General features: G+C 39.8%; 2 protein-coding genes across 4 annotated transcripts; both read right to left on the bottom strand.

Annotated features, from left to right (window-relative positions):
* Positions 1-1,311: 1,311 nt before the first annotated feature.
* LOC129582610 (elongation of very long chain fatty acids protein 4-like) lies at positions 1,312-3,851 on the bottom strand. Its single transcript, XM_055474161.1, is given in 8 exon segments — positions 1,312-1,574; positions 1,806-1,933; positions 2,153-2,225; positions 2,228-2,335; positions 2,622-2,702; positions 2,932-3,047; positions 3,172-3,243; positions 3,652-3,851. Coding segments are annotated over 8 exon segments (837 nt in total). The 5' UTR covers positions 3,734-3,851; the 3' UTR covers positions 1,312-1,397.
* A 561-nt stretch (positions 3,852-4,412) lies between these two features.
* LOC129584931 (dystrophin-like) lies at positions 4,413-26,127 on the bottom strand. Of its 3 annotated transcripts, none has more exons than XM_055477370.1 (53): positions 25,680-26,127; positions 25,085-25,226; positions 23,102-23,227; positions 21,035-21,096; positions 20,661-20,756; positions 20,509-20,586; positions 19,983-20,081; positions 19,802-19,890; positions 19,654-19,734; positions 19,434-19,549; positions 19,153-19,277; positions 18,914-19,069; positions 18,611-18,792; positions 18,239-18,383; positions 18,075-18,162; positions 17,783-18,012; positions 17,485-17,667; positions 17,307-17,423; positions 16,843-17,083; positions 16,371-16,775; positions 15,869-16,248; positions 15,604-15,717; positions 15,219-15,542; positions 14,971-15,160; positions 14,813-14,913; positions 14,595-14,747; positions 14,126-14,338; positions 13,900-14,058; positions 13,625-13,783; positions 13,379-13,558; positions 12,862-13,135; positions 11,884-12,089; positions 11,633-11,790; positions 11,244-11,379; positions 10,986-11,158; positions 9,473-9,729; positions 9,145-9,284; positions 8,936-9,070; positions 8,425-8,653; positions 8,308-8,368; positions 7,894-8,030; positions 7,617-7,821; positions 7,475-7,560; positions 7,032-7,189; positions 6,773-6,939; positions 6,596-6,707; positions 6,202-6,434; positions 6,008-6,052; positions 5,848-5,905; positions 5,695-5,786; positions 5,262-5,448; positions 5,080-5,185; positions 4,413-4,905 (listed from the first exon to the last, which is right to left on the bottom strand). In XM_055477370.1, the coding sequence occupies exons 3-53, from the start codon at positions 23,217-23,219 to the stop codon at positions 4,721-4,723; spliced, it is 8,124 nt and encodes a 2,707-aa protein (XP_055333345.1). In that variant the 5' UTR covers positions 23,220-23,227; positions 25,085-25,226; positions 25,680-26,127; the 3' UTR covers positions 4,413-4,720. The 3 variants fall into 3 exon arrangements, with proteins under 3 accessions (XP_055333345.1, XP_055333361.1, XP_055333354.1); XM_055477386.1 differs by having other exon boundaries at positions 9,473-9,726; XM_055477379.1 differs by lacking the exons at positions 25,085-25,226; positions 25,680-26,127 and adding an exon at positions 23,399-23,961.
* Between the last annotated feature and the right edge of the window lie 617 nt (positions 26,128-26,744).

The raw sequence follows: 26,744 nt of genomic DNA, 5'->3' as shown, positions 1-26,744 counted from the left end.
TGCTCCTTCTCGACGCTTTTCACTTTGTTAGTTAATGGGAAATTTGAGTGCAGTTGTGGCTGATATTTCATCTCTGCTAATAAAATGTTATGTTTTTATTCAGAAAAGTTTTTATTATTTCGATTTTATTATTTTAGTTGAATGTCACGCGTAATAAGCTCTTGAATTATAGGGCTAGCAATGAAGTACGGACCACTTGTGCGCAATTCGGATTGGTTGGTGGTGGTGAGCAGGATTGGGGAAAGATTTCTAGGGCGGTTTTTCTTATACCATAGAGTCTACGGTGCACTGGGTGCCCAAAATTTTCGTGTCAGTACGTTTCTGTTGACCGGTCAACCGCCCGGTCTTTCGAATTAGTCAGGTTAGTACGGCTACCTAGTAATTGTTTTTTGTTTTCGGAAATCCCGATTAATCAAAAAAGACTTCCTGAAGCATCAGTACCTACGAATTCTTAAGAAAATATTTTTTAAGCATATCACTCCTGTTTTGACAAGTTTCACGCGCTTCGGATCCTAGGAGTCCATGGTACATACCATAGTGACTTTCATCGCTGACGGAAAATTACCTCCCGACAGGCCAGGAATTGCGCAAATACTGATAATAATTATGTAAGTAATGGTATCCAGAATTTTCTTTATTAACTCCTCGAAAAATTTCTTGGGACTTCTGTATGCCGTATGGTCTTCAGCTTGAGAATAGATACTGTAAAATCATAGCCAGGTGAATGGTGTGAAAACCATTACTAGTATCGCACAACCTACTAGCAATCAACAACATTTTCATATCTGTATTCATATACTTCTATTTATATTCGTGGTACTGTAAGCACACTTTCTTCCGGTTAGATTTGAACTGGATTGTTTTTACTTGACCCCTGCAACTGCAGAGGAATTTTCACAAAAAAGATTATTTTTTTTTACACGTGAAATCGCTGCATGGTGCAAACCTAGTATCCTACTCGTAGTAGATGCTTGGTTTGGCTGGCCGAGCACGACGTTTCTACGAACAAAAAAGCGATGGAAAAAGGTTGAATGTGATTGTGACCTTTTTGTGAAACTGCAAACTTGCAAGGGCCCAAATACTGATGTACTATTAAAGAGACACCGGAGAACTGCTCCTAGAATGCCGGTCGCCAAACGTAGTTTTCGTTAAAATTGTTCTAACAATCATGGGATAAATGTCGACTTTTCGAACTTGTTTTCATTTCGTATGTACGATATTGGTTTTGTCTTTATGTACGATTAATTTGAATGTCTCTTATGTTTTGCAGATAGTTCATTTAACCTGCTTTTGCACGGACGGCTGCGTGGATCGATTTTATGCAGACAACGCACGAGTATTATAAAACAAATTTGGTCGTGATCATGAAGAACTTTAAGGGATGCATTTACTAGTACTTATTTAGCTCGATTTTGATCGTTTGTCTGCTTTTTGTACTTGCGATTGTAAAAATTTGCAAATAAAGCTAACAACGAAGCCATATAAGCAATGAAGGCACATTTCATCCAAAGGGGAAATTCGCAGGTAACGTAGAAGGATTGCACACCGAAGTAGAGACCGGCCACAAACTGCATCTGCATATGAAGACAAAACTTGCATCAGGAAAAGCCCGAAGTATAAATGCAACATGTGTTAGTTGTTACTGATATGAATTTCCGGTTACAGATTACAAAATAATTAAAATAGGTAACTTGCAAAAGAAAAGAGTGCTCTGTATTCAATGCATGAACAATAAAAAGCTGATCTTACATTGTTTTTTAGGAACAGACGTGGCTTTAGTCAAAACATAATTTCGCGACATTTACCATTTGAATTTGTGTCAAATACGGTTTCCACCATAAAAATGCCCGAATGGTCGGTCCAAATGCGGCTAATCCATAGTACGAATACATCAAAACATGAACTGCGGAGTTGGTCATTGCCGGGAAAAAGGCTAAAAAATCATCAACCACTAAAAAAACGGTATTGAGTTGTTAGTATACAAACACAGGCGGCACCATAAGAGAAGGGTCGGTTTTTACATTAATTAATTTGTCAAGGAAACACAGTTGGACCGTATTTAAGAACAAAACGGAGTAACGGCAACAGGCACAGAGAAGCATCATAATTTTCCAAATTTTAAGGTAAAGGCATTTTATCAGCGGCATGTTACCGGAACCTCCAGCCACCCATTTGGAGCCGATCCACCAGAACAAGACCATGGTAGCATGATGGTATCATGATGGTATATGTGCAGAAACGACAACTGATTCGTCTTCTTTCTTGCGATCAAAAATACCGTGTCCGTCAGTTCTACGATTTTGGACATGAAGAACCACCATATTGCTTTTGCCATCTGCAAGAATATAATTAACTGTCACTGTTCCAAATAAGCCATGTTGACCAAACCGTCGCCGTAGAATTAAAAATGCCGCACCGAATGCACGCATGGTGTAAGCACAGTCACATATATAGCAGTTTTTGGACAATGGATTTTTTTCCACATAATTATCAGCTGGTACAATACATGCCAGTTACACAACACAGAGATCAAAATCGTATAGTGTAACAAATTTAAGGAACAGTTTTTGCTAGTGGCAAAACAGTATGATAAACTACTACATATAATTTACTAACAATACCCGAATTTCTTCCGGATGTAGAGAGTAAACCACTTTCTGGCAAACATAACTGTAACCCAGATTCGTTGCAGCCAAATACGTCTAAAAAATCAACGGTAGGTTATGGTATGGGTTATGGTATGTTTAAATGGGTATAGGTTATGGTATGGGTTATGGTATGTTTAAATTTGAGGAATATTAACACAAGATCACGAGATACGAGTGTAAAATTATGATACAAGCATGTATATACTGCACAACCGAACGCAAAACTATTTCATGATCAGAAGCGGCACCTGGATTCTTATAGATGCCTGTGTGTGTTACATACCTCTTTGCATATGTAGAGATTGAGACAAGCTATCCCAAGATTGTAAACAATCATTGTGTTGTTTAGTTTAAATGCATCTCGTTGCTTCATCCACTTTGGTGCATACTTCAGAAATGCTGTAAAACAGACTTACAACTGTATCTGTGATTCTGTATATATATACATATAAATGATCAGGTAAAAAATTTAATAAGCGTTGCCGGAATTGCCGGGAACTTCAAAAAACGCAAAATGCCCTACCAAGATAGCCGCAAATAATAGCTAGCACAGGCCAGTGGGAGGACATCAATGGCCAGCTTGCCACTCGAGGATCTGCAATTTACGAGTTACAGTAACGGAAGTATGGTATGCTTACTTCTACACTACTATGCACTCACAGTTTTAATTTCTGCTGCGTTATTAGCTGCCGCTTGCCGTTATTGTATCTATGTTTCCGTATATCATAGTGTACTATTATACAGATATTATTTTTTCGAATTTTTCTATTCTGATTCTCATTTGAGCAAATTTGCTTCTTCGGAAAGGAACTCTTAAATATGAAACTGAAAATAGGATGCGATCGAACCCTTGTTGATATTTGAAAATTCTTTGCCGGACTTCGTCAAATATATTCAAGGACAAGAAGTCACATTAATTGTGGACGTACAACAATATGTTATTGAAGCAGTATGTATATATATCGTATGTTGCAACCTGACCAGTTACGAGAGATTGATTTACCTGAAACTGAATACAACCAAGCAGTGTAGTCGCTGCATGTCTGGTAATAAGTTAATGGAGAATTCGTGCTGCTGTTTGACATGTTTCCGGGTCACGCAAGATGTAAAACGTTAACTGGTCTGCAATCATATACAATTAATTCCGAAAAGTCGATCTCACGAAGAAAACCGATAACATAAAATTAAGTTATTAAAATATGACAGTGATTTTAAGATTTTGTTAAAACTTACATGCCTCATTTACCTACACATTTGTCGAATAAGGCAGCGGGCAGAGCTATGGATGCTAAATACATGACTACCCACATAGTGGCACTCTGGAAGGGTTTAATGGAAAGCATGAAGTGTGCTGCTTCTCCAGCCTGCGACTCTGAGAAACTTTCATCTTCATAGACATTATTATGAGATATTGATTTGTTCGTCGTACATGACCATCATCGTTCCAGACAAATAAGGGAAAATCAAATGGATTCAAACTACAACTTTCTAGGACAGCAGCAGTTTGACCGCCAAAAGATCAATACTGTAATAAGTACTTTACCATGTCCAAAATATTTCAGCCGCAACTGAATTCTATGTACTCGTATACTGTGCGCTGTGAGACGCTATCCGCTGCTTTAAAAAAATGTCAAGCTGAGCGTGTAATTGTTTATTATCATCGTTTATTATCATCGTGTAATTGTTTATTATCATCGTTTATTGTCATTGTTTTTCTCAACTGCTGCACTCTTTGCTGCAAAACAAATCACAGGCGATGGAGAATTTTTCACCCTTTCAAGTTTTTTTTATAGGATTTACCTCGCACTCAAAACAAGCAAAATAACGCTTTCAAAAGCATGCAAATAAATATTCATAAACCGCTGTAAAAAGGAACTATGTGCAAAGGTGAGAAAACGCTACGTCACACAAGACAACACGTTAAAAACTAAAAACCAAAAAAAGACAGAGGCTTCCAAACGGAATATGCATTAAAACATCAAACATTTGGTCAAAAGACCACCAATATTAAGGCCACTATCAAAACAGACGAATTTCCCATCTGTTGCATATCCTGACTGTCAGGCAGATGCCTAACTGGGATTAACGTTAGAATTTTGGGAATCAAGCCGCCTTTCTTCTTCGTTCATCACAGTCACTAAAGTTCCCACAGCCACATTCAAACTTCCAGCGGCATGGAAAAGCTGCCCCACTGAATAGCTATTTTGTGTCGCTGTCACCCTCGAGAAAGCCGGCGAATTATGTGCCGACGATGGGCCTGCAAAGCAATTTTTGATAAGCTGCAGTTCGATAAGCTGCAGCAATTTTTAAAAAATCTGTAAATACTGGGCAGCAAACAACATCCTACAGTAACCGCCACCATTCCGCATTTAATCACTCCCCAAAAACCCCATGAAATAAATAAGCACGAACAAAAACCGAATCGCCTTACTTCTACTAGAAATTCGATGAGAAAGGGCCAGATCATCATGTGGTGAATCATAACGACGCCCAACGCTTCCATTAGCAGGTAAGGTAGCCGCATTGCGTTCGTGTGTCTGAATTACACAAACATTTCTCATCATGCAAATAAATCCATAGGGATTACAGCTCCACGCTTAAACCCAAACCCACCTCATCCACTAGATTCTTGATACGCTTCAATTGTGCGTCTAATTGTCGATTATGATCTTCAAGGATTTTCATTCGCGCTTCCAAACGGCTTTTATCTTCTCGCAGTATACTGGCTTCCGCCACTAAGTCATCATTAGGCATGCTTTCGTGCAAATACCGAGTATGCTCCAACTCTTGAATTAGTTTGCTGCAAAAGTATTGTCAACCGTTCTTCCATTGTGTCCAGAAAAATAGTAATAAAGCACAAAAAAATAAAGTTTCCAAGACGAACAACCAACCCACGAAATGTCAGCTTGAAAACCAGCCCCAAAACAGAAAGCGGTTAACCAAAATACCCATTGCAAATACCATGCCAATCAGTGGGCAAACTATGGCTCGCTAATTAGTAGCTGGAATGCTAACATTCGAAGCTTGCGTAGTAAAACACACTTACTCATGATCCATTTGCAGTTGTCGCAAGTATTCCTCCATCTCCTGCTTTTCTTCCCGCTCAACAGTTTGGAGAACCTGGCCGGTCGTCTGCGCCTACAGCAAAAAAGCATGCGTTCTAGTACGAAATCCAATTCTGGCAAATAAATAAACTCACCGAAGGGGTTCCATTCAGGATACTGCTATAACGGGCAATCAAATCATGCTCGTCGTCACTGTGCAAAAATAAGTTCACATTAAACATGTGATCTAACCTCAGGCAAGAAAATATATTGATCAACGCTACAGCGAGCACGCAATTAACCAGTTACACTTACATTTCCGGTGTGGAAGTATATCGAGCCTCGTCCATTTCAATTACACTGCAACGTCACAAATTAGCCACATCATATTAATCAAACTGACAGGTTCATATTACAGTATTAGTGGCATACCCATGACAATTATAAAAACAAATAACTAACAGTACAAAAAAGGTACGTCTCTAAAGCAAATAATAACGCACACATACCGGCTTTGAGTGAATGCCGAAACGCCGTCCCCGGAGCTAACCGAACCTTTCGTATTATGTGAGTTCAGAGTAGAAGTCGCCGTGGTAGTGTCTGCCGGTGCTTTTCCCGATGTTACTGGTTGTACTGGTAGATAGCCCAGTTGTTTGGTGTCCATCCCAGTCGACGCATCCTTTGAACGCAGCTTATTCTTCAGCACGCGACGGAAATCCCGCATGTCTTCGCTCGAAGAGGCCTAGAAATGCCTTTTTATTACAATCTTCAGCGACAATACCGTACGAAATGTGGGAAAGATTAACAAAAAAAGTCATAACAAAACAACAGTAAGAGTGGAAAAACAGGAGAACAACAAATTGATAAAGTCAATTTCGCGCAAGAGAACAAGTAAAGTCTTACCGGAAAACAGTATTCTTGCATCGGATGGCTAATTTTGTGATGCTTGCTCTTCTGTCCGGTAAAGAAGCAATTCTGGCATAAGTCAAAGTTGAAACACTTCAGACACCGATACCTAGACGGTTCCATCGTTAACGATCAAAACAAGCGAAACTACGCTATACGAAGCCGGTGACATACCGCAAACCGACGATGGGAAACTGACGACAAATATTGCACTTGGCCGGATGTCGTGCGCCTTCCGCCGCAATTAAGCGATGGAGAACACTCAGCCACACCAGCGACTGCGGCTCACGGGCCAACCAGGAGAGGAACTGCTTGGCTTGAATATCGATTCCGTTGGTTGACTAATCAAACCACCCAATTGAAGCTTTTTTATCGCTTTAGACAAAAACCCACTAGCTGAGTCAGATATCAGTTTAATCAGCTCAGGGCTTACGAATTCAAAACAACTTTGAACACTCGGCTCTACATTGCTCCCGCCGAAGGCGGCCACTTCGGCCAGATAGAGGGGTATATCCAGAAAATGACGCAACAACTGCGAGATATGCTGCCTGTCGGCATTCTGATTTTCATCAGCAATCAACCGGAAGAGATCTACGGAAAAATCAATTGCATTACTCACTAAATCCAAGTAAGCGGATCAGATTTCACAAAAAAAGGTATTGTATGTAAAATTTCAATGCAACTACGTACTTAAATAGCCTTCAATATTCTAGGCTCTCCACCCAAGCAGACACATCCAGCAATACCGTGTGTGCGTTAAAAACTGATGCTGAGTAAATTATGAGCATAAAATGGAAATAAAAAATAGCCATAGCATTTATTCTCGCTTGCAACGGATTACGAAGCCCAAATATAACTATTTTCTGAACTACTCACATTTGTATTTATCAATTAATTCTCCTTGGCACAAGATGATTAAGGAAAGCTTGAATGCCAGCACCGGTATTTGTCCAGTGCGCTTCCTAAAAAAGAACGTTACATTTAATAACAAAGCCACCCGTAAATAAACGGCACTTACGGGTCATGACAATTCAATAGCCAGTTCAAGCAAACATCAATTGCCAAGGCAAAATTGATTCGGTTAGGATTTTCCTCATTCAGGCGCTCGTAAACCATCATCAGACAGTCCACCGCTGCTGAGCAATCCAACGTTGCGGCATTTTGTGCTCGAAGGCCGCACTTGTCAAAAATTTCTGCGGCTTCTTTAAGTGGTAATAAATCCACTATCGACAGAGAACAAAACGCAATGCATTAATCTTGCTTGGAAAAATCAGAAATAAATTTTTCTAATTTACGGTAAAGTTTCCGCTGGACAATTCGAAGCTTGGCAGCCGTTCGGTAGGCCGAAAAACGAATCTTATTCACATCGTTGACTGCTGACATCAAGTCAATCAGTTTAGGATGGTCCCAGGTCGTTGACTGTTCCGCATGACTAAATTACAAAACATCAATGCAGGATAGCTTAAGCTTACAACCAGAGCGACCTCAGTGCATAAACAGTTATAACAAAACACAAGTAAAATTTCAACTCTGGACCAACAACCACAACAGTTCCAAGCACGCACCCATACAAACCGGGGAAAAACACCGCAGGCACGCATTCGACAGAAAAAAATTTTCGGTTTTCGAAATTTTCAAGTAACCGTAACGAAAAGCAAATTTAGTAATAAAATTCGCAACTAAACAACAAATACATGCGATCAACTCACTTTATGAAATAAGGCACTTTGCTCGGAGAAACTCTGCGCTCCCAGGGGTCATCCACAGAACCTACAACCGAGATTTCGACCAATCTCATTCACACTGTCTCACTGCTGTTAACTTACTGCCAAGGATATGCTGGTTGCTGGAAGAAGACACGTCTTCCAATGCGCCTTCCAGCTGAGAGAGCCGCTCCTCAATCTTGACGGACAAGGAGTGTTGATGCTTATTCAGCTTTTCGACTGATCGCACAACCTCCTCAGACAATGAACCCGGAGTACGTTGAATTCTAGCCGCCAAGGAAGTTATCTCCTCCAGCTTCGGATTTTGCGCATCAATCTTCACTTTAAACTTCTACAAAAATACATTATTCAAACTTTTTGCGCTAAATTTTTGCACAGTCAATTCATACAGCAAAAAGGTAAAAACCCTAACGGCAGGTACGGTAAAAAAAGAACTAGAGGTGTATTAAGGGTGTATGTAAGCCATACACCTTGTTAGAACTATCAATACTAATATTAATCACTAAAAACAGCACCAAAAACGACCTCATCGCAATAATTACATATTATTTTCAAGCAAAACTAAATTCCGAAAACCTTCGAAACGAAGAAAGACGCCTAGCAAACTACTCGCCTTTGCTTCTTCCAGTCTTTTATTCAGATCTTCTAGATTAACTTCGTCAGTCGACTCCCATTTATTGCTTTCCCGTTCCAGGTCATCAAGTTTTGGTCGAACCGTCTCACATAGCTTCAACAAGTTATCCAACTCCTAAAATCGCAAACCACAATTTTAAAAAAATTATAATGTATGGGATTACTTTATTTCAACATGTAAAACCGTACGCCAGTTAACACTTCCGTTTCCTGTTGCAGCGCGTCCGACTGCAAAAAGATGGTACGCCAACTAGCTGACAGCTCTTCCATTTTCCGGTTCAGCTGTTCCATGGACACAGTCGTCGACTGAGCGGAAAGCGGTTTAGACGCTGCACCATAAAACAACAAAACAGTTACAACAAAACAGTTGCAGTTACTTTGACACACTGCAGAGGGCTAAGTTGTGCCGGCTTAGTTTATCAGGCACGTCAAAACTTCCACTGATACCTAACTGGCTGATAAGCGCGTACTACCCCGCAATGAGGCGGTCTAATTCACACTGACAATGCCTACTCACTGGGGGACTGAAGTCGCTGCTCCAGTGCGCGGCCTTTACTCAGGGCGGCCTCGATTTCTGGCCGCTTGGCTTCCAGTTGGGCACGGAAGAGTTGATGGAAGTCGTGCAAACGCTGCAACAGTATACGATCCCCGGACGGCTGCAGAGTGGACAATTCTTCTTGTTTGCGCTTCACCCAGTTCCAGTGCTCCGTCAGAAGGGCCATGATAGCGGCTTCATCAAACGATTCTTCCAAGCCGTTACGAGGGGATGCGCTGCTATAAGAATCGTAACAATTACTTAACAAGGGTAAGCGGGTTTACAGCTTTTCAATGAGAATAAGAACAAGCCATCTATTCGCTATATAACTTAATGGGATTTACCGCTATATATTACTGTAAAGAGAAAACATCAAGAAATTCAGAATGATCATTAAACACAGAATGTACCCAAGACGGCGATAAAACATTATCCCTAAAATGCATATGGTAACTAGAATTTTAAAAACCCCATAAAATTTCACTGAAATGAAAGTCCAAAGTAACCGTCTGTGAACAAAATTTTCGCTACATACCCGTACAGAAAATCGGTCCGAAGCCGACTGTTACTCCGCTTAATGTCCATAGTGCTTCAATATTTTTAACAGATTCCAATTAAAATTACCATCATTACAATAAAAAATTCAGCGGTTTAAGCTATGCTGAAAATAAATGCTTAAGAACACTGGGTGCTAATCTGCTGAGCGAATTCCGCGTGCTAAACGGTGAGTTCGAAAAGTATTGCGAGATGAACCGTATTTCTACCGAGGTGTGTGATATCGCCAATATTTGCGATTCCACACGATAACGAATAATCACATAATTATTTATCAGAAGTTGAGCAGAATCAGTTACGGTGAGTACGCAGCTGCTCCGATAACTATACAACACGTACGTAAAATAGAGAAACTTTTCATTTCATCAATCAGGCTTGCAGAAATTTTTTTCTTCAATTTAAATTCGTGACCTGCTAAAAACACCAGACAAATACAGTAGATCACCACAAAAAATTGAGTAAACAGTAAACACAATAATCATTAACTATTCCATCACTCAGCTATAAAAATTTTTTTCACGTTTTCCCGTGGAATGTCTCCGACTGAATTAGCGAGAAAATATAAGTGACAAAATTCACCAGGTTAATTCTGCCCGCATTTTAAATGGCTACATTATATTAACTCGCATTCCAGAAACCGAAAAAAAATTATTTGCCTAAATCTGTACAACTATTATTTAAAATTCAATAAGCCAAGGGTAGGACTACGGCACTAGGCATACACAACGCATATCTCATATTTTCTCCAAAAACATGCAGAAAACATAAAACACCCATAAAATTTTAAAAAAAACAACAAGCTCTGCCAATGCAGCACCATGCTTGAAATGCGAACTCATCAAACCGGTAAAATACGGGCAAAATAGAAGTATCGATATGCAAAAGGGTGGCCATGCTTATCTACAAATAAAAACTAATTTCCACCGTTGAAAAGTCTTACCTTATGTCTTTCATCCTTCCGCCCAGCCTATTCCAACGATGTTTAACATCATCCAGCTGACCACGCAATGGTTCAGCATTTGGTGATTTGTAAACATTATTCAAAACGTTATTGCCCAAATCCAGGATCATGTTGTACGTGGCAAGCTTGTTGGCTTTCTCGTCAATCAGCATCTGTCATAAAAGTCAAATACAGCACGTCAATTTCACACTCTTCGTGAGAACAACTTGTAAATGCAGAGTAAAGGTTTCCATTTACCGTCTGCCGTTCCGTATCTGAAAATTTATCGTTTGCCGCTAGAGTTTCTGTTTTTTCAAGCCAGGGTCGCAGTTCGTTCTCCAAAGATTCATAAAGCAACAATACCGACGAGAGATCCTTTCCGCTGGATTTTAGTCTGTAATTACATAACTTTTGTTACATACGTACAGAAAGCACTCTCCTGCAATCTGAAATAAAATTTAAAAAACTTAATCCAGTCTTTGAAAGCTCATATTGATTTTACAACACATTTTGGTACAATAAAAAAGTGCTTTTACACCAGCTATTATATGGGCCTTTACAAAACAGACAAATCAAATATTAACTGGGTTGCAAATGAAAATAACCATTTCTAGCAGTGAATCCATTCAAAAATGCAGTAACCTTACTTCTCTTGTATATCCGTCCAACGATTATTGATGGCGACTTTCACCAGTTCCAGTTGATTAGTATCATTTGCATCCCGACTGTTGGTGACAGCCGCGTCCACGCAACTCACAACATCCTTATAGACGGCTTGGTTAACCATCACTTCATGCTTTACTGCCTACGGAGTGCCGAAATACACAAACACTATGTCAAAAGTGGGCCAAAGCAATAACTCGCAAGAAATTCAAGACATTACTCCAAACACACCTACCTCCAGATCGGACGCTCTCACTTTCACTTCCGCTGCTGAAGCCGGTGGCATACGGAGCAGAGTGAGTAGTTTCTCTTCGCAGCTCACACAGAATGTGTCAAATTTGCGCATTGCATTTTCTGCTTGGCGCGAATTCTCAAGACGCTGTTGCAAATTGGCGATTTCCGTATTCAATTCCTCAGCGTGTCTGCCAGTTGCCTTTTTACCTAAATATAAGCGCGCACAAGTGTCAATTATTCCATTTCATTCCAACAACCAATCACCGCTGCGCAAAGAGATTCGTACAACATCTCTTAACAATCCACCAAAAATCATAAATGCGCATTTCCCCACAGAGTTTCAAGTGGCAGCGGGAACAGAAAAACTGCCTTTGGTGATAAAAAAATTGGGTCAACTCTTCCTTAGTTCAAAATACTCATGACGATCTCATAAAGCTGCGCTAAGAGGCTGCCACAGCCATTTAATTACCTAAAAAGCTCGATCAAACAAACAACAAACGTAAAGATTTGCCTGCGTTTTACATATAAATGCCAATATGTTTTTGTGAAACGCCCATACAGAAACAATTTTGCATATTTCACCCTCAACCTAACAGTTCTCAACTTGTACTTTGCAAATGCCGGCCACGCACAGATAACAGTTGCATCAGAGGATTCAGTGCAACGAAATGATCGATTTTCTGTTAGTTTGCACTCATTTGACACATTTTAGCGGTGATTATGATCCGAAAAGACCAGAACCAAACAATTCGCTTGGCATGCAAAATCGATCTCTATCGCGCGGCGAATTAAAAGGTTATTCATTGAAAAGTTTCCATGTGAGGATAACTAAACTTATTCACTAACAACCGCACACGCACGTTGGTTAGTAAACGTTCATTCGGACAAACGATTACACAGAGCCACAGAGGGATTAGTGTTTCATACCGGCACTGAGCAGTGAGTCTGATTATTCTTGTTAAGCAGTATAACGACTCACCTTCGACATTAGTTAAAACAACCCGTTCGTGTGCGGCATTAATTTTTTGCTGCAGCGACCGCTGATACTCCTTCAAATGTGTGATCCCAAGGTTAAGCGGAGGAGGCGATGACTTGTTGGTAGGCTGGCGGTACAAGTTCGGCCTTTCACTCGCAACGGCAGTGGTGCTAGTAACAACTGTTTTTATCACTTCCTCCTTCACAATGACCCTTTCAGTTTGACCCTCTCTCGATGGCACCTCCACTGAGGGAGTAGAGATTTTATGCGGCACAACCTAACAACATAAAAATGAGATTCCAATAAAAAACCTTAATCATGGGGTTATTATCAAGAATATTTCAAAAACATAAAAATCACATCAAGTGCAAAGCAGGAAAACCTTCAGATATTATAAACTGTTCGTTATCTCACAATATTTTATCTACAATGCCGTAATTCGCAGCTTTTTCTGCCTGCGGTTTGATATTCGTTTTGCGAACCATAACATTTTTTCGTATATTCACACCAAATTTAATACCTGCTGTAATTTGGCCGTTTTCACACGGTTCTGGATCGCCAACCATCTTTGGCTATGTTGTGAATATTTAGGATCGAAACCCGGGATTGTTGGCTTCATGGCGATTTCACGCATGCGCTGTCTCATGTTCCGCAACGATGACAGTGTTTCTTCCTGGTGGGCGACGCTGCTTTTAATATCCTGTAAAATAATTACCAAATAAAAAGCTGTCGGGTATAATATCAAAGTGAATACAATATCTGATACCGCTAAAGTGTCGTCGAATTCTTCCACGCCAGCCAATTCGGCTAATTCCGCAAGGGCCTGGTCAATCTCATCCATGCTAATTCTCCAGGTGTCCAGTTCCTTTTCCGCTTTCGTCACCAGTCGAACGACATTATCCAGTTCCGCTTTGGTAGCAGTTACCTATGAGACAGCACTTGAAAACTGACAGTCCGAACCATCAGTGATATTTATCAATTTCTCATCACTAGGTGGTGACGCCGGTTAAACACAGCCGCACGAGATGTTTGCAGACGTACCTGCGCTCCCAACTGGTTGTACTGTGTTTTGATACTGTCCAACCGCTGACTAAGACTTTCGCTTTCCGGCAATGTAGGATCAGCTTCAACAATCGCATGGCCTTGTCTTATCAATGCTTCAACTTCACCCTTGATCTGCTTCAACTTCTCGTACATTTGCTAATACAAGAAAAACCACTATTTGCATATGCCATACAACGGCCGGCAAGTAAAACAAGTTAATTACCACGCAATCATGTAGCTGCTCGGCGATGACGCCAGAGTCGAAGACTTTCAGCTCGGTTGCTGGTAACTTATCGCGTAATTCGTTAAGCAGATGTGAAACTCGTTCCAGACCCTCGCTGAACGGAGACTGAACGGCACCGCTTTCACTGCCGGTATCGCTAAACAGACTGTAGCGTGATTGGGAGTCCACAAGCACGCTCTGTTGTTCCTGCGCCTGTCGAACACGGTTAAACAGTACAAACACAGAAGTTCGAGTGACACTACCCGTAGGTGATTAGATTACACTCCCGCACCCCTTAAATTATCAAACGTTATTCCCTAATTTCCGTTAGAGACCAATTCCCAAAGTGTTTTAGAGTACACCAGATGGCACAGCACATTATTATTGTACTCACTACCCAGGTCAAACTTAGACGCTACGAACGTATAGAGTATAGTATACATTTACATCATATCAGCTTTATACGTACACGTTTGAGCAGTTTGCTTAGTCTTTGCCTCAGCTTTTCCAAATCAGCCTTAACCAGCGGTGACAAAATTCTTCGATGATCAAATTCCTCAGCGATTTCCGCTACTGTAGCGTAGCTTTCCCCGTTCTGTGTTTTCATGAACTCAAGCAATGCCTAACATAAAAAAAATTCTGTTAAAGTGGAAAAGTGGAATCAGTTTTTGAAAACAAGAACTTTACCATTTGTTGCTCTCTGCGCAACTTTTCATCATCACAAGTCTCCAATTTCACAATAAGTGACTCCAGCTTATCCATCCAGGAATGATGTTCCGTAAGCATTTCTTCAGAAAAAAATTATGTTTAGGACGTGATCACAAAAACTATAAGTTCTGTATTACCAGAAAATGTACGCCATTTTTCAGATATACTGGCGAAATGGGCTTCTCGGTTCTTTGTTGTCTCCAAACAATCTTGTAAATTTAAATCATATCTATGCAACGCATCGTCGTCTTGGCTGTTATTGGGTGATCCGGCGCCATTCTTGTCGCGCACATCATTCAATTTACTTTCCAAGATTGCTTTGATTTCCTGTAATTAAAAACAAGTAGAAGAGTTTGCAAACTATTTAGGCGATTGCCATATTCACCTGGACAGATTCAATAGCCTTTTCAAAGGCCTCCAGTGTCATGATATTAGAATCGTCTGGCACACGATGCCTAATTTCCTCTAATTCCTGCATGTCTCTTTGCAATTCTGTCATATTCTTCTTTCTCGCTGCTGAGACGGCGGCTACCGTTTGCAGCTGCCGAGCCGCTCGGGTATGCACAGAAGTCCACTGACTTTCCATCTCTTTGAGGCATTTTTCAATGCATTCAACGAACTCTTTTTGGTTATTGCGAAGAAAAGATCGACCAGTGTCCATCAGCTTATCAACGGTGGGTCGCAGGACATTTATATCTTCTTCCAGGCCCTAAGAGGAAACAATTTCCCAATATAATTCAGAAATTTAGAAGGCAGCCTTAGGATCTCACCTGAAACTGCTCCTGAACCTGCATGAAGGTTTTGTTATCCTCAACAGATTCAATGTCAATGTTAAGGAACGTGTCCACATCCACCATCCACTGTTTCAATCCATCCATGTCGATCTAAATCAAACGGATATTTATTCAATCCAGATTATATAAACGAAATAAATCGATTTCAAGGTTTTCTACCAGCATACTAAGAAATATGCAAGATATTCGCAAATAAAAAAAGTTAACAATTTAACAGGTTTGAAAAGCGTACATTTAATACCTGAAATGCTCGCAGCTCTTCCACCCATTTCATAAGCTCGTTCATATTGTACTGCAAATACTGTCGTATGTCCTTCCATTTGGAATTTAAATCGACTAGGTCCAACTGAAAATTTGTTCCAACTAGTTTCTCCGCTAACTGTTTGGGAGGAGCGTTAATTCGTTCCAAAACTTCTTGTCGTTCAGCTAACGACTGTTCCACTTCATTATAATGTCGCAAACTTCCCTCCATCTTATCCAAAAAAGTCATGCGGACAGGAGGTTCATCCATGAGCATCTGGTGAATTTCACTTGTCCACATTTGAAGATTTTTCAGATCATTTAACACCTCTTTCACCGGTTGATTTTCCTTCATGACTGATAATTCTCGCACCAAACCATCTAAAATGCGACTTTTTTTACTAGGATTTACTACGCAATTATTCTAAAGTTCGACCGCTAAGATTTTCGAAAAAAAACCAAATAAAAGGCAAGGCAAATGTTTTGCAAGCACAAAAACCTACTAAGTTCATCATTTGTTTTGTGCCACTGCTCGTTAAAATCATCCCATGCTGATGTGGTAATCTTTTTATCAGATATATCGTCCATGGCCAACCGCTTTGCCAATAATGCGGTTTGTCTAAACCTTGGCTGATTGATTTCCATCAAATGTAAACGATCTTTGCAGTCATCCACATTCTGATTCATCACCTGTACAGGTACATCTTTTCCGCCTCCAATTCTTTCCACAGTCTTCTGACAGCTTATCAGAACGTCTTTTAAAACAGCCATATTATTGTGAAGTATTTCCAAATCTTGATCGATGGACAAGGCCGTGGAACTTTTGTTTTCGATTATCCAGTTGAGTTTCATCCACAAAGCGGCCAACTGGTTTAGTTTATCTTCAATACTCTGGCATGATGCTCCCGCTAAAATCAAATGTAAAGAAGTTAGCACTGCATACTTTTCCCCGACCGGTGTATTCCAAGTACCAACCTGCGTGCTTTTCGGTAATAATGTCCTCTCCCAACATTTTCAGGCTTTTGTATTCCGCTTCCCTGTTGTGCATTTCGTCTTTGATCTGATTAATCAAGGCAATATCTGGAGAACTGCCAGCCGAGGCCTGCACTGACGATAGGGTACTCTCTTTTTCATTCAACCACTCCACTAGTGCATTGCAATTCTCCATTAAACCCTCGTCCATTTCTTCCTGTTTTGCTTTCTTGGTCCGCGGTTGCTGTACAGATAAAACAAATGAAAATTCGTCATAGCCCATAGAATGCTTCGAATGTGCATTGTAACATAAATAACTGAGCACGAATACGGCTCAATATAAAAATCAATATCAAAATAAAAAAACGAATCCACCTCAATGGAAAAATCTAAAATAAACTATTACACTTCACGGCAAGTTCGAAAAATCAATTTCCCTTTTGCGATTTGCGCCACTATTTGAATACCTCGTTATCGTCCGAAGCAGGAGGCGAAAAGCTGGAATCAACCGTATCCGAAAATCTTTTGGAGTGGCGTATTTTCGAAGTCCGTAGAACATCACTTTTATCAAAGTGCATATTTTTCTAAAAGCAAATTGTTTCTCGAGTCACTATTTTTAATGCTGCGCTTTCTGAAAAGACATACATCGGATGTCCAAAATTCCAGTAAATCCACCAAGTGGTTCCATTCTGAGCAGATTTTCTCTTCACGTCGCCTGACTTGCATTCCCGTGGATGACTGAGGAGTGAAATACGTCACTAATTCATCGGACCGCTCTTGAAGAGTCTGTATCCGCTCCTGATAATCTAGCATCTGATCATGCATCTCCTGTAAAACAGTCACGATCACATGACAAATATCCACTTCAACGCTGTCTCAAAGGTCAACAAAAGCCGCATCAATATTCCGAGTCAAATAAATTTTCCATGTATTCGAGCCTTACGCGCAGCAGATCCACATTCCGCTGTACCCAGTCCAATCGATCACCGGCCACACTAGGCAGACCCTGGAGCAGTTCAATGCGATTTGTGATCCATTCGCCACACTCATTGCATAATTTGAAGAAATCCTCATAATATGTTCGAATGCGTCGCACTATGGACCATTGACTCTCGCTCCAGCGACAAATGGTTTCCCAACGTTGACGGAAGTCGTCCAACTGCGACTGAGCACCTAAAAATTAAATAAAATGATGACTGATATAAGATCTTTAAGTCGTGGCCAATCTGTCAAACCATTGTCATCACTATTCAGTCCAATAACCACAACGGTCAATAATTCGTTCATCGCCGGCAACTGCTTTTCCAGATCATCCTGCAGTTTCTGTAGTTTAATATTAAACCGTTAAAACAATTGTGCGTTAAGTGACCCGAGAGAAAAAAATCGCATGGATCCTCACAGATAATTCCCGTAACTGGGCATCCATACTTTCGATGCTGTTCGCATTAGATTTGAGGGATTCCATTCGTTTTTCGGCATCGGACAACCAAATATCAACGTTTTTCAAGTGCTCTTCTTGCAAAATTGTGATCATTTTTTGCAATCTAAGTTCAAAAAAATCGAAATATGCAACGTGACTGCAATATGCAGCTAAAACAGATCCAAAAATGACGTTAGCCCCCAATAATTCCCATTAATAACAGCAACAGTTTACTCAAACACGGCAATACACCCTCAAATACTCATGGCGTATATTCTATTGCCAACCTTCCAGCATAACTACGAATATCGATGTGCGAGTGACACGAGTATGACACCACTTGAAACGTACAATTTTGTCCGTTCGCTTGACTTGATCTGTACGTTTTCCCATTTTTCTGTCAACACAGAAATATCGTTTTCGACATCGGCAACTCGTTTAGCCGGCAACTTCGGATTCTGGAGTAATCGTGCCGAATGATCCAGAATGTGTCGGAGACTGTGTTCTTGCATTACAAGTTCAGAAAGAAGAACCTGCAACAACGGGGTGCTAAATGAATAACAATAACAACATCATAATCTACACGAACTGCTGCAAAAAAAGTGAAAAAAACTGCTACAGTTATGGGTGCAAAAATTAGCTACGGATACGCACTTCATGTTCATCCCACAGCTTCCGTATTTCCGGCAAATTATCGGCCAATTCGCACCGATCAAGTTTTTCCTCCACTGACAGCATCCAGGTTAGCATATTTTCGATGGATAATTGGTATGCAGAGGCATCCCAGGCAGGCTTGTCGCCATTGCTCATCTACCCGCAAATCAAACGTTTGACAGCTTGCACAGATATCAAAACCAACTATCCTATCTGATGTAAACTGTCGGCTGGCATACATTGCTATCCAATTCTGAAATGGCGGCTACCACTTTCGCTTCCATTGTTTCCTGCGGCAGAACTTCCAGAAGGCACAACAAATACGTAACAATGCTTTTTTGGTCAGGCGTTCCTTGGATCAAATCTAAAATAAGCAATGCGCTTTAAAAAATGCATTGATACGATTACATGAACAACCAACGTAATATAACTTTTGCAACCTGATCACTTAAGTGATTTAATTTATGTACTCAATTTCCAGTACGATTTCAGCTTTCAGAATATCATACAGTATAAATACCTTCCGGATCCAAAAGCGGACTAACACCCAGATGCTCCTTAGCAATCCCGAAGGCATGAGCAAGATTAGCCTCCGCGGTATTATTGAGCAGAGCGGAGTAATCGAACAGATGGTCCCTAAAAATCCGAAAATCCTAATATTTTATGTTCCATAACTTTATTCAGTATGTTTAAGTAAAAGAAAACCTTTTTATATCTTAACAAAAAAATGCGAGCAGTACCTGTACTTATGGATTAAGGCATTAAATGCTAGACCATCACTCCAACTGGTCGACAGATTTCTCACATCTACGTGCTGATATCTAGGGGCGACAACAATGGCCTTATTATACTAAATTATCATAAACGCAGATGAAAAACGGTAAGTACCCTTTCGTAGCGAGCTGACACCAACAAAGTAGTGTTTTTTCCAAATTACTTATTCGCAAATCAGCAACTGCTCCACTGAGCCGTTTCACCTAATGAGCAGCACAAACATAATGAAGCGTGTGTAGGGACTAAAAATAAACACCATTCAAGCAACATGTCGCACTCGTCATTGGAGGCTTACGTAAAACTGCTGGATGACTGCCCACGTTAATGACAAGGTCAGCTTTGTATTACCATCCGCAATATCATCCGCCGACACGTTAAGATTGCTTATCTTGATCTAGGAATAACAAAACAATGCGATTCCGATAACGCGCATCGAATACAATTTATTCTCTATTAAAAAATTCAAGTAACGTTAATGTAATTTAACGTTAAAAATCTATAACCCAGAGAGGAACCAGAAAGTTTCAACTTATTTCGGTCTTACTTTAAGGAACACCCACTACTTTCCAAAGTAAACATCAACCAGATGTTTAAACAATTGTCAACTTACTGTATTGTTTCAATTATTATTGATTTTATTACGAAATAATATTATCACAGAGATACTCAGGTGGTCATTCACCTTATTGTTAGTGAAAACCGTTTCTTTTCGTTTCTTTTCGTTACATTGCCGCCTTAACTAAATGCTTAAGGCACTCTACAGCATCTCAAAAAAGCTTCTTATATCCACAATTATACATTTTCACCACACACGATTATACCTCATTCTGCTCCAGAATTTCCAAGGCTTTCGCAATATTACAGACGTGATGTAATCGAGTTCGTCCTTTTTCCACGGGCTATATTAATAATATTTCCAAGGAAATCATAAGATATTCCAATAAAAAGAAGTCTCTGACAGCCAATAGCTTACAACTTTAATCCCCGTTAAAATCTCCGTTAACGCTGCCAAAGTGATTCCCGTCCGCAAGTCATGGAACAAATCATTAATGCGGACTGGGCTTCCACCCTGTAGGTGCAAAACAAGTCATGCAGCGTCGCAGACTTCTTGTTACCTTTGAACTTGATAACGCCGTATACATATTTTAAAGTAAATAAAAGGCACAAACGATATCCAGCACTTTCGACTCGTTTCTACCTAGTACCTAGCGTGTTGACAAATCATCATGAGGAATGCAACACATCACAGTGTTATACTCGCATTGTGCGTTTGTAGCGTACGTGAAACGATACATATTTAACTTGTTAAAAGTTATTACCGGAAAGAGCTTGCAGTCGTCAACGCACCTTAGAAAAACGCGAATTTATCCATTCCGCAAAAACTTTCTGCTGTACTCTTTCTTGTTCATCTGCAATCCAAGAAAATGCTTCACACAAAGCAAATCTGCAGAAACGTTTTTTTCAGGAAACCTTTGGAAACACACGGTCCAGTGCCCAGGACCAAGAACAGTGCCAAACCTTGCCTGGTTAGACCATAAGATGTTACACGAAACAAAAACTTATGCACTTCCTTATAACAAAAACTTATAACTTATAACTTGAAACTTATAACAAAAACTTATGCATTCCTCTTGAAATATTCATCAGATGTAGTTAACAAATTACTTGCTTCTCTACCTAAAAGCAGAGAAAACTGGTCACACTACATAATCATCCTGATGACTTCTCACAAAAGATCAGTAGTCTTCGCAAGTAATAAACAAACAAGCACTACGCTCCCATTTTGTTCTAAATCCGAATCCATTTAGACCAGCCATCGGCAAATACTCTCAACGAAAATACTACTTTAAAAAAACAGACGCATCCGGAAATAAGTAGGACCAAAGATATCCAGTTTACAATGCACCAATAAGCAAGCAGCGCTATTAAGATAAGGAGAACCAAACAGAGCCCAGAATCCTAATGGACATCTGCCAACAATTTCAAAGTAGCCAACTCCAACCGATGTCGGTTAATATTTTAAAAACGCAACAAACGAGCGGCTTATGGCCCTGTAGAGCGTTTCATTTACATTTTCAGGTATCGGGATATTTTTAACCATCACACACAACGCAAACACGATTAGATGCGCCGAAACGTACGTTTAAAAATAATTTATCAGAAGTTGTACGGAATCCAAAAGGTCGTCGATCAAGTAGCCATCAAAGCATGTTTCATACGTTACACCTTCATAATTCACAGAATTCCACGGTTACGCACGCAATACAAGTTTTATAATTATTCTATTTGCGCTTAAAAACACCTAGCTATATCTATATTCTGAAGTAATCATCCACCTGCTGTAAGACTAGGAGATAATGCTGGTGCTATTCTGGACACATCAAATCGGGTCTTAAAAACGTGAATGACAATAATAATGAATGACAACAATGATTTTGGTTGTTTTTCAGTTTTTAAACTCTGATATTTTAATTAGTGTCCACCGACACAAGCCTATTGCATAATATACGAACGAGTAAGTAAAACAAATACCAAATATATAAAATCAAATATATAAAATCTACTGCCAAATATATAAAATCATCACACAACATTTTAAACGTATCCAACACATTAGAAAATTAACTCATGCGGTGTTAGACATTAAAACATAAAAAAGCTCAAATTCGAGATTGCGTTTACGTCGACAGTTCTTGCAAAATTTACATAAAGTTTTATATGAGTATACAAGCGATACGGGCGTCTCTTCCGACACCAAATGAAAGGTCCTCCCATTGCCGTGCCGTTGCTTCCTAATAAAAAACTCAAACAAATACTAGTACTACTGCAGCTGAAAACCTAATCCCGGCACAAATAATCCTTTTCTTTTCACAGCAAAAGCAGTTTTTAAATACAGTCACATTTTTAACTTACACCAAACCCGATTTTCAATAATTTCATCGACCTCCTTAGGCCGGATACAAATACCGATTAAAAACGTCTTGATCGCGACAAGGAAATGCGTACGAGCCCAATGAAAAATGGCTCACAAAGAAATATCAGGATACCTTCCGTGTCAAGCCGCATTTATGTAAATAAACACCGTTAACCTCGCCCCCATTGGTTTCACAACAGCAAACAGTAGCTGTACAACAAATGTGCTACCACTTCTTCATTAGGAGCTACTTTTACCAATAATTAATTTACCAATTATCTTTCGTTGACTTGATAAATTAATTTTCTGAACTCCATAACCAAAAAGTACCATCACATTACGAATTCCAAATATATATGCCTGTAGATATAGATATAGCAGCTTGCAGTTTTAATGTGTCGGATAACAACTTCCAGAAATATTAACTGTCGGTTCACTACCTACATACAACAAGGAAGATGTCACGGACCAACACATACTCGTACAGATCGGAAACTCACCTGTGCGCCCCTTAATGATGTCCTTGACCACATCATCCGCCATTTCCGTCAATCCCGGGTTGGTTTTCCGTCTTTCTTCCCGCGCACGCAGCCGGCGCTTTCCTTCACGAACACTCATACTCAAGCCTGCGTTTAAAAAAAAGCTATGTATTTCTATCCGGATTTAATAGATCGGTATCAGAAGTGTCAAACATATATACTGAAGCTTTCCACTAGCTCAAACATGAAAGCAGAGCATATTAATCACTGTAATCAAAGCTGTCAACGACATTGAGAAACGTTCGTAACGGTAATTACCTGTACAGTAACCAGCAATAAACCATGAAATATACCCCTGTTGTATCCAGACCACACGATCGCATTGAATAAATTTACTATCTTTGCACCATAACCATGTATAACAGGTACATCATTAGGACAAATCAAAACGCAAAGCTTCCCAAATACCGAGGACAAAAAACTCTCCAGTAGTACCAATAATTCAAAAAACTTAACGCGGCTCACACTTTTTGGTATGTTACAAATTCAACGAAACCAAAGTGATTCTGTGTACGGCAAACGCAGAAATGCAAATGCAGTATTCATGAACCTCCTCGACAAGAAAGTAATTGCCGTTTAACCAGTTTTTGGTGCACGAATGACAACATCTCACGATTATACGTGTACGTATAGTTTAAGGATCGTGATCTAGATTTGTTAACATCTCGGTTCAGGTTACTACAACGCGATCAAATGTACGGCATCGTCGGAGAAAAAAAGCACGAGACTGGTTTAAGACTGCACGTTGCAGGTAATCGTATTCTCTGAACGCAAGTTTGGAAATAATATTTTAAACACGCAATACCCCTACGAAGTAAAACGGTACACACAATTCACAATAACGTTCACACTGCGAGTTAACTGATGCGATAGAAAATTTTACAACTCGCCATGGTCCGATACCATTTTACGGTGAACGCCCACTGTACAATTGCAGCGAAAAGCGAGATAAAAGCAACAACAACTTAGAACGCGACGCGTGAGAACATGGAGTAATCAATTTCTGATCATGTTATCAGTGTAATAACCATCAACCACCAGGCGTGAAGCTTTCTTTAGCATCTTCACAGCGCATGTTTGTGACTTGTGTCCCATGAAGTACCGTAGTTAATTTTTCATTGTAGAACAAGACAGATAAGACTCAAGCCACACACTGCCCACCGTATGTTCACCAGCAACTGCAGAAGGACCACATCCTTCAAAGTAGACCGGAACACGAGGCATTTCACAGCCATCTAATCCTGATTTGCGTTCAAAACTATCCAGGGCTCAATCGACTATCCCCGACAAATCCCCCTCACAAATACGACGCCATACTAAATGTGCACTCGAGAATGAACCATCAGAGTTCAAGGCGTTATACGGCACCAAGAGTCAAGAGCATTTTACGGGGCATTTGCATTACGATCGATTACCATCCTTACGCTACTCACGACGTACAAATTAAAGCTACTTTCTTTGGGATTATCTATTACGCTGCAGAATTAGAGCGGCAAAATCGTACCATTACGCACAACCAAATACTGCAGCTACCATTGATTTACGATGGGGCAACAGGCAAAAAATTAGGAGCAGTCTGCAAAATATCCATTAGGTGAAAAAAAAACAAAAAAAATTTTATTTTTCAAATGAAAGCAACAGGAGTCGAAAAAATATAGAAGCGAAAAACTCCAAAAATAAATTCTTAAACTATAACTGCAGTTACTGCACTTATTAGTAAACATCAAATATATAACCATCATATGTATAACTTGCTCAAACACTCGTTTTCGGTTTATCCTACAATTTATATCGGAAATCCTAATTCAAATGAGAGCCAAAGATGCGGTTACAACCTTCCATACTGCAGCCGCCACCCACTGGTATCACAAAATGCCAATGTAATTTTATTGAGTATTATAAGTTTATAACCAATAAGCCAATCTCTTTGTTTCCAAGTCTTACCTCATTTTCAAATATTCCGAATAAGTAAGGGCATCAAATTGATTATCCACACAATATTTGACACAAACGATAACTTTGAATGCTTGGATAACTCCCATAACAAGCACAAGCAGAAGCAAACGCCGCAGCCGTACCGGGAAGCCTACAAAATGCAGAACCAAAATAAACGAGTATTCTGTCGAACAATTTTTAACAGCTTGACTCAAACGTAAAGACTGATCATGACAAGATCGTTACACTTAGTCATTATGATCTTCTGCATCCCTAAAGAACTGATAATTATCTTCGATTTCAAATTATTGTACTTAAATTCAAATGTGTACGTTGGTATATAATATCTTATATTATATATATCAATATATATAACTAATAATGGTATCAGATATCAAAAAGTGCGACGATCTTCAGTACATAGGTAGTTAACTTCTACTGCTTTTAAATCGTTTAAACTTGGTGACTAGTTCTTTAAAGCTTAAATGATAAGCCATACGCAAGTGCCAATTTATTCACATACGTAATATATAGATCTGATACTCAGTAGATCTGATACTTGTCAGTCTCAGTAACGGCAGAGAGAATGGTAATGGTATCTAACCTTGAATTTAAAATTATCCACTCCAAGTCAAAAATACACACAGAGGCTAGCCGAAGAAAGCAATCTCAGGCGTTCATCCGAGAAATCCCACAGGATGTCGATACTTGCTAGAATTCAGAAATGGACCACCGATTTATACGAGCCACGGAGCCAGTACAGTACTGCAGATCTAAATCGTAACTCGGATTCGCGATGGTTTAAGGTTTTCGTGGATAGCAAATAACACTCTGGAGTCTGGACGCGATCTCCATCATCGATCACAAGTCCACGTGCCCGCCTTTTACCACACTGAGAGAATCAGAGGGAAACAATTGTTCAGGCGACTTGAAACTTGTAAACTAAAAATGGTCAGTCGAAGCAGATGCACATTAAATTAGTAAAGCTGAAAATCATTAAAAAAGACTGTGAAATGATATAATTATAGTTTATACTCATATAGTAGAGTGGCACAGTTTAAGGCGATGGACCAGTTTGTAAAATACCAATTTTTATAGCTACTTCGAAAATTGTTTGTGCACCTTGGTTTGAGCTGTTTTCGGAGTGTATGGGTTCATTAGAAAGCTCATAAATCGCGCTTTTTAATAGACATAGTTTCAAAATCAACACTAATAGCATAAACGCGATAGAAATTTTTCTGTTGTGTGAGCATTAAAAAAATCTAAGCCAAGCACCAGATGGAACATCTTCAGGTCTGATGTTTTCAAATGGAACTTAAAATTATTTCACACACTGGGTTTATTCAGAAAAAAATCTTGAATAAAAAGCTAGGAAGATACAAGTTTTTGAACATGGAACTAATTCTTCTTACGGAGAAAATCACTGAGCGTTGGAGTTCGAATGACTATATCGCAAAACCAAGAAAACCCAGTGTGTAGAATAATTTTTTCTTTCCAATGGTACCAAGGACGACCAATTCCATTGCGGCAGTGGAATGCAATACGCGTAAAACTCTCCGAACTTTACTTCCAGTAAATCAAGGTTTTCGGGTTTTGCAAATGGTCCGCTGCATCGGTGGACCAGTTTGAGCAGACAACCACGCTACCTGCAGGCTGCGCATGGCGTTCA

The sequence above is a fragment of the Paramacrobiotus metropolitanus genome, unplaced genomic scaffold (assembly GCF_019649055.1).
Source record: "Paramacrobiotus metropolitanus isolate TYO unplaced genomic scaffold, Prichtersi_v1.0 Parri_scaffold0000002, whole genome shotgun sequence".
NCBI lineage: Eukaryota > Metazoa > Tardigrada > Eutardigrada > Parachela > Macrobiotidae > Paramacrobiotus > Paramacrobiotus metropolitanus.
The sequence above is the reverse complement of the archived record's forward strand: the minus strand, read 5'-3'. Positions and strand labels throughout refer to the sequence as shown.

What these genes read in the sequence shown, in the direction of transcription:
- LOC129584931 (XM_055477370.1), bottom strand. Translation starts at nt 23,219, where the DNA reads ATGAGTGTTCGTGAAGGAAAGCGCCGGCTGCGTGCGCGGGAAGAAAGA. An exon ending in CAGTCATCCAGCAGTTTTAC is followed by an intron (nt 19,891 to 19,982) that starts GTAAGCCTCCAA and finishes GCTGCTCATTAG; the next exon opens with GTGAAACGGCTCAGTGGAGC. An exon ending in TTTCAGAATTGGATAGCAAT is followed by an intron (nt 19,070 to 19,152) that starts GTATGCCAGCCG and finishes ATTTGCGGGTAG; the next exon opens with ATGAGCAATGGCGACAAGCC.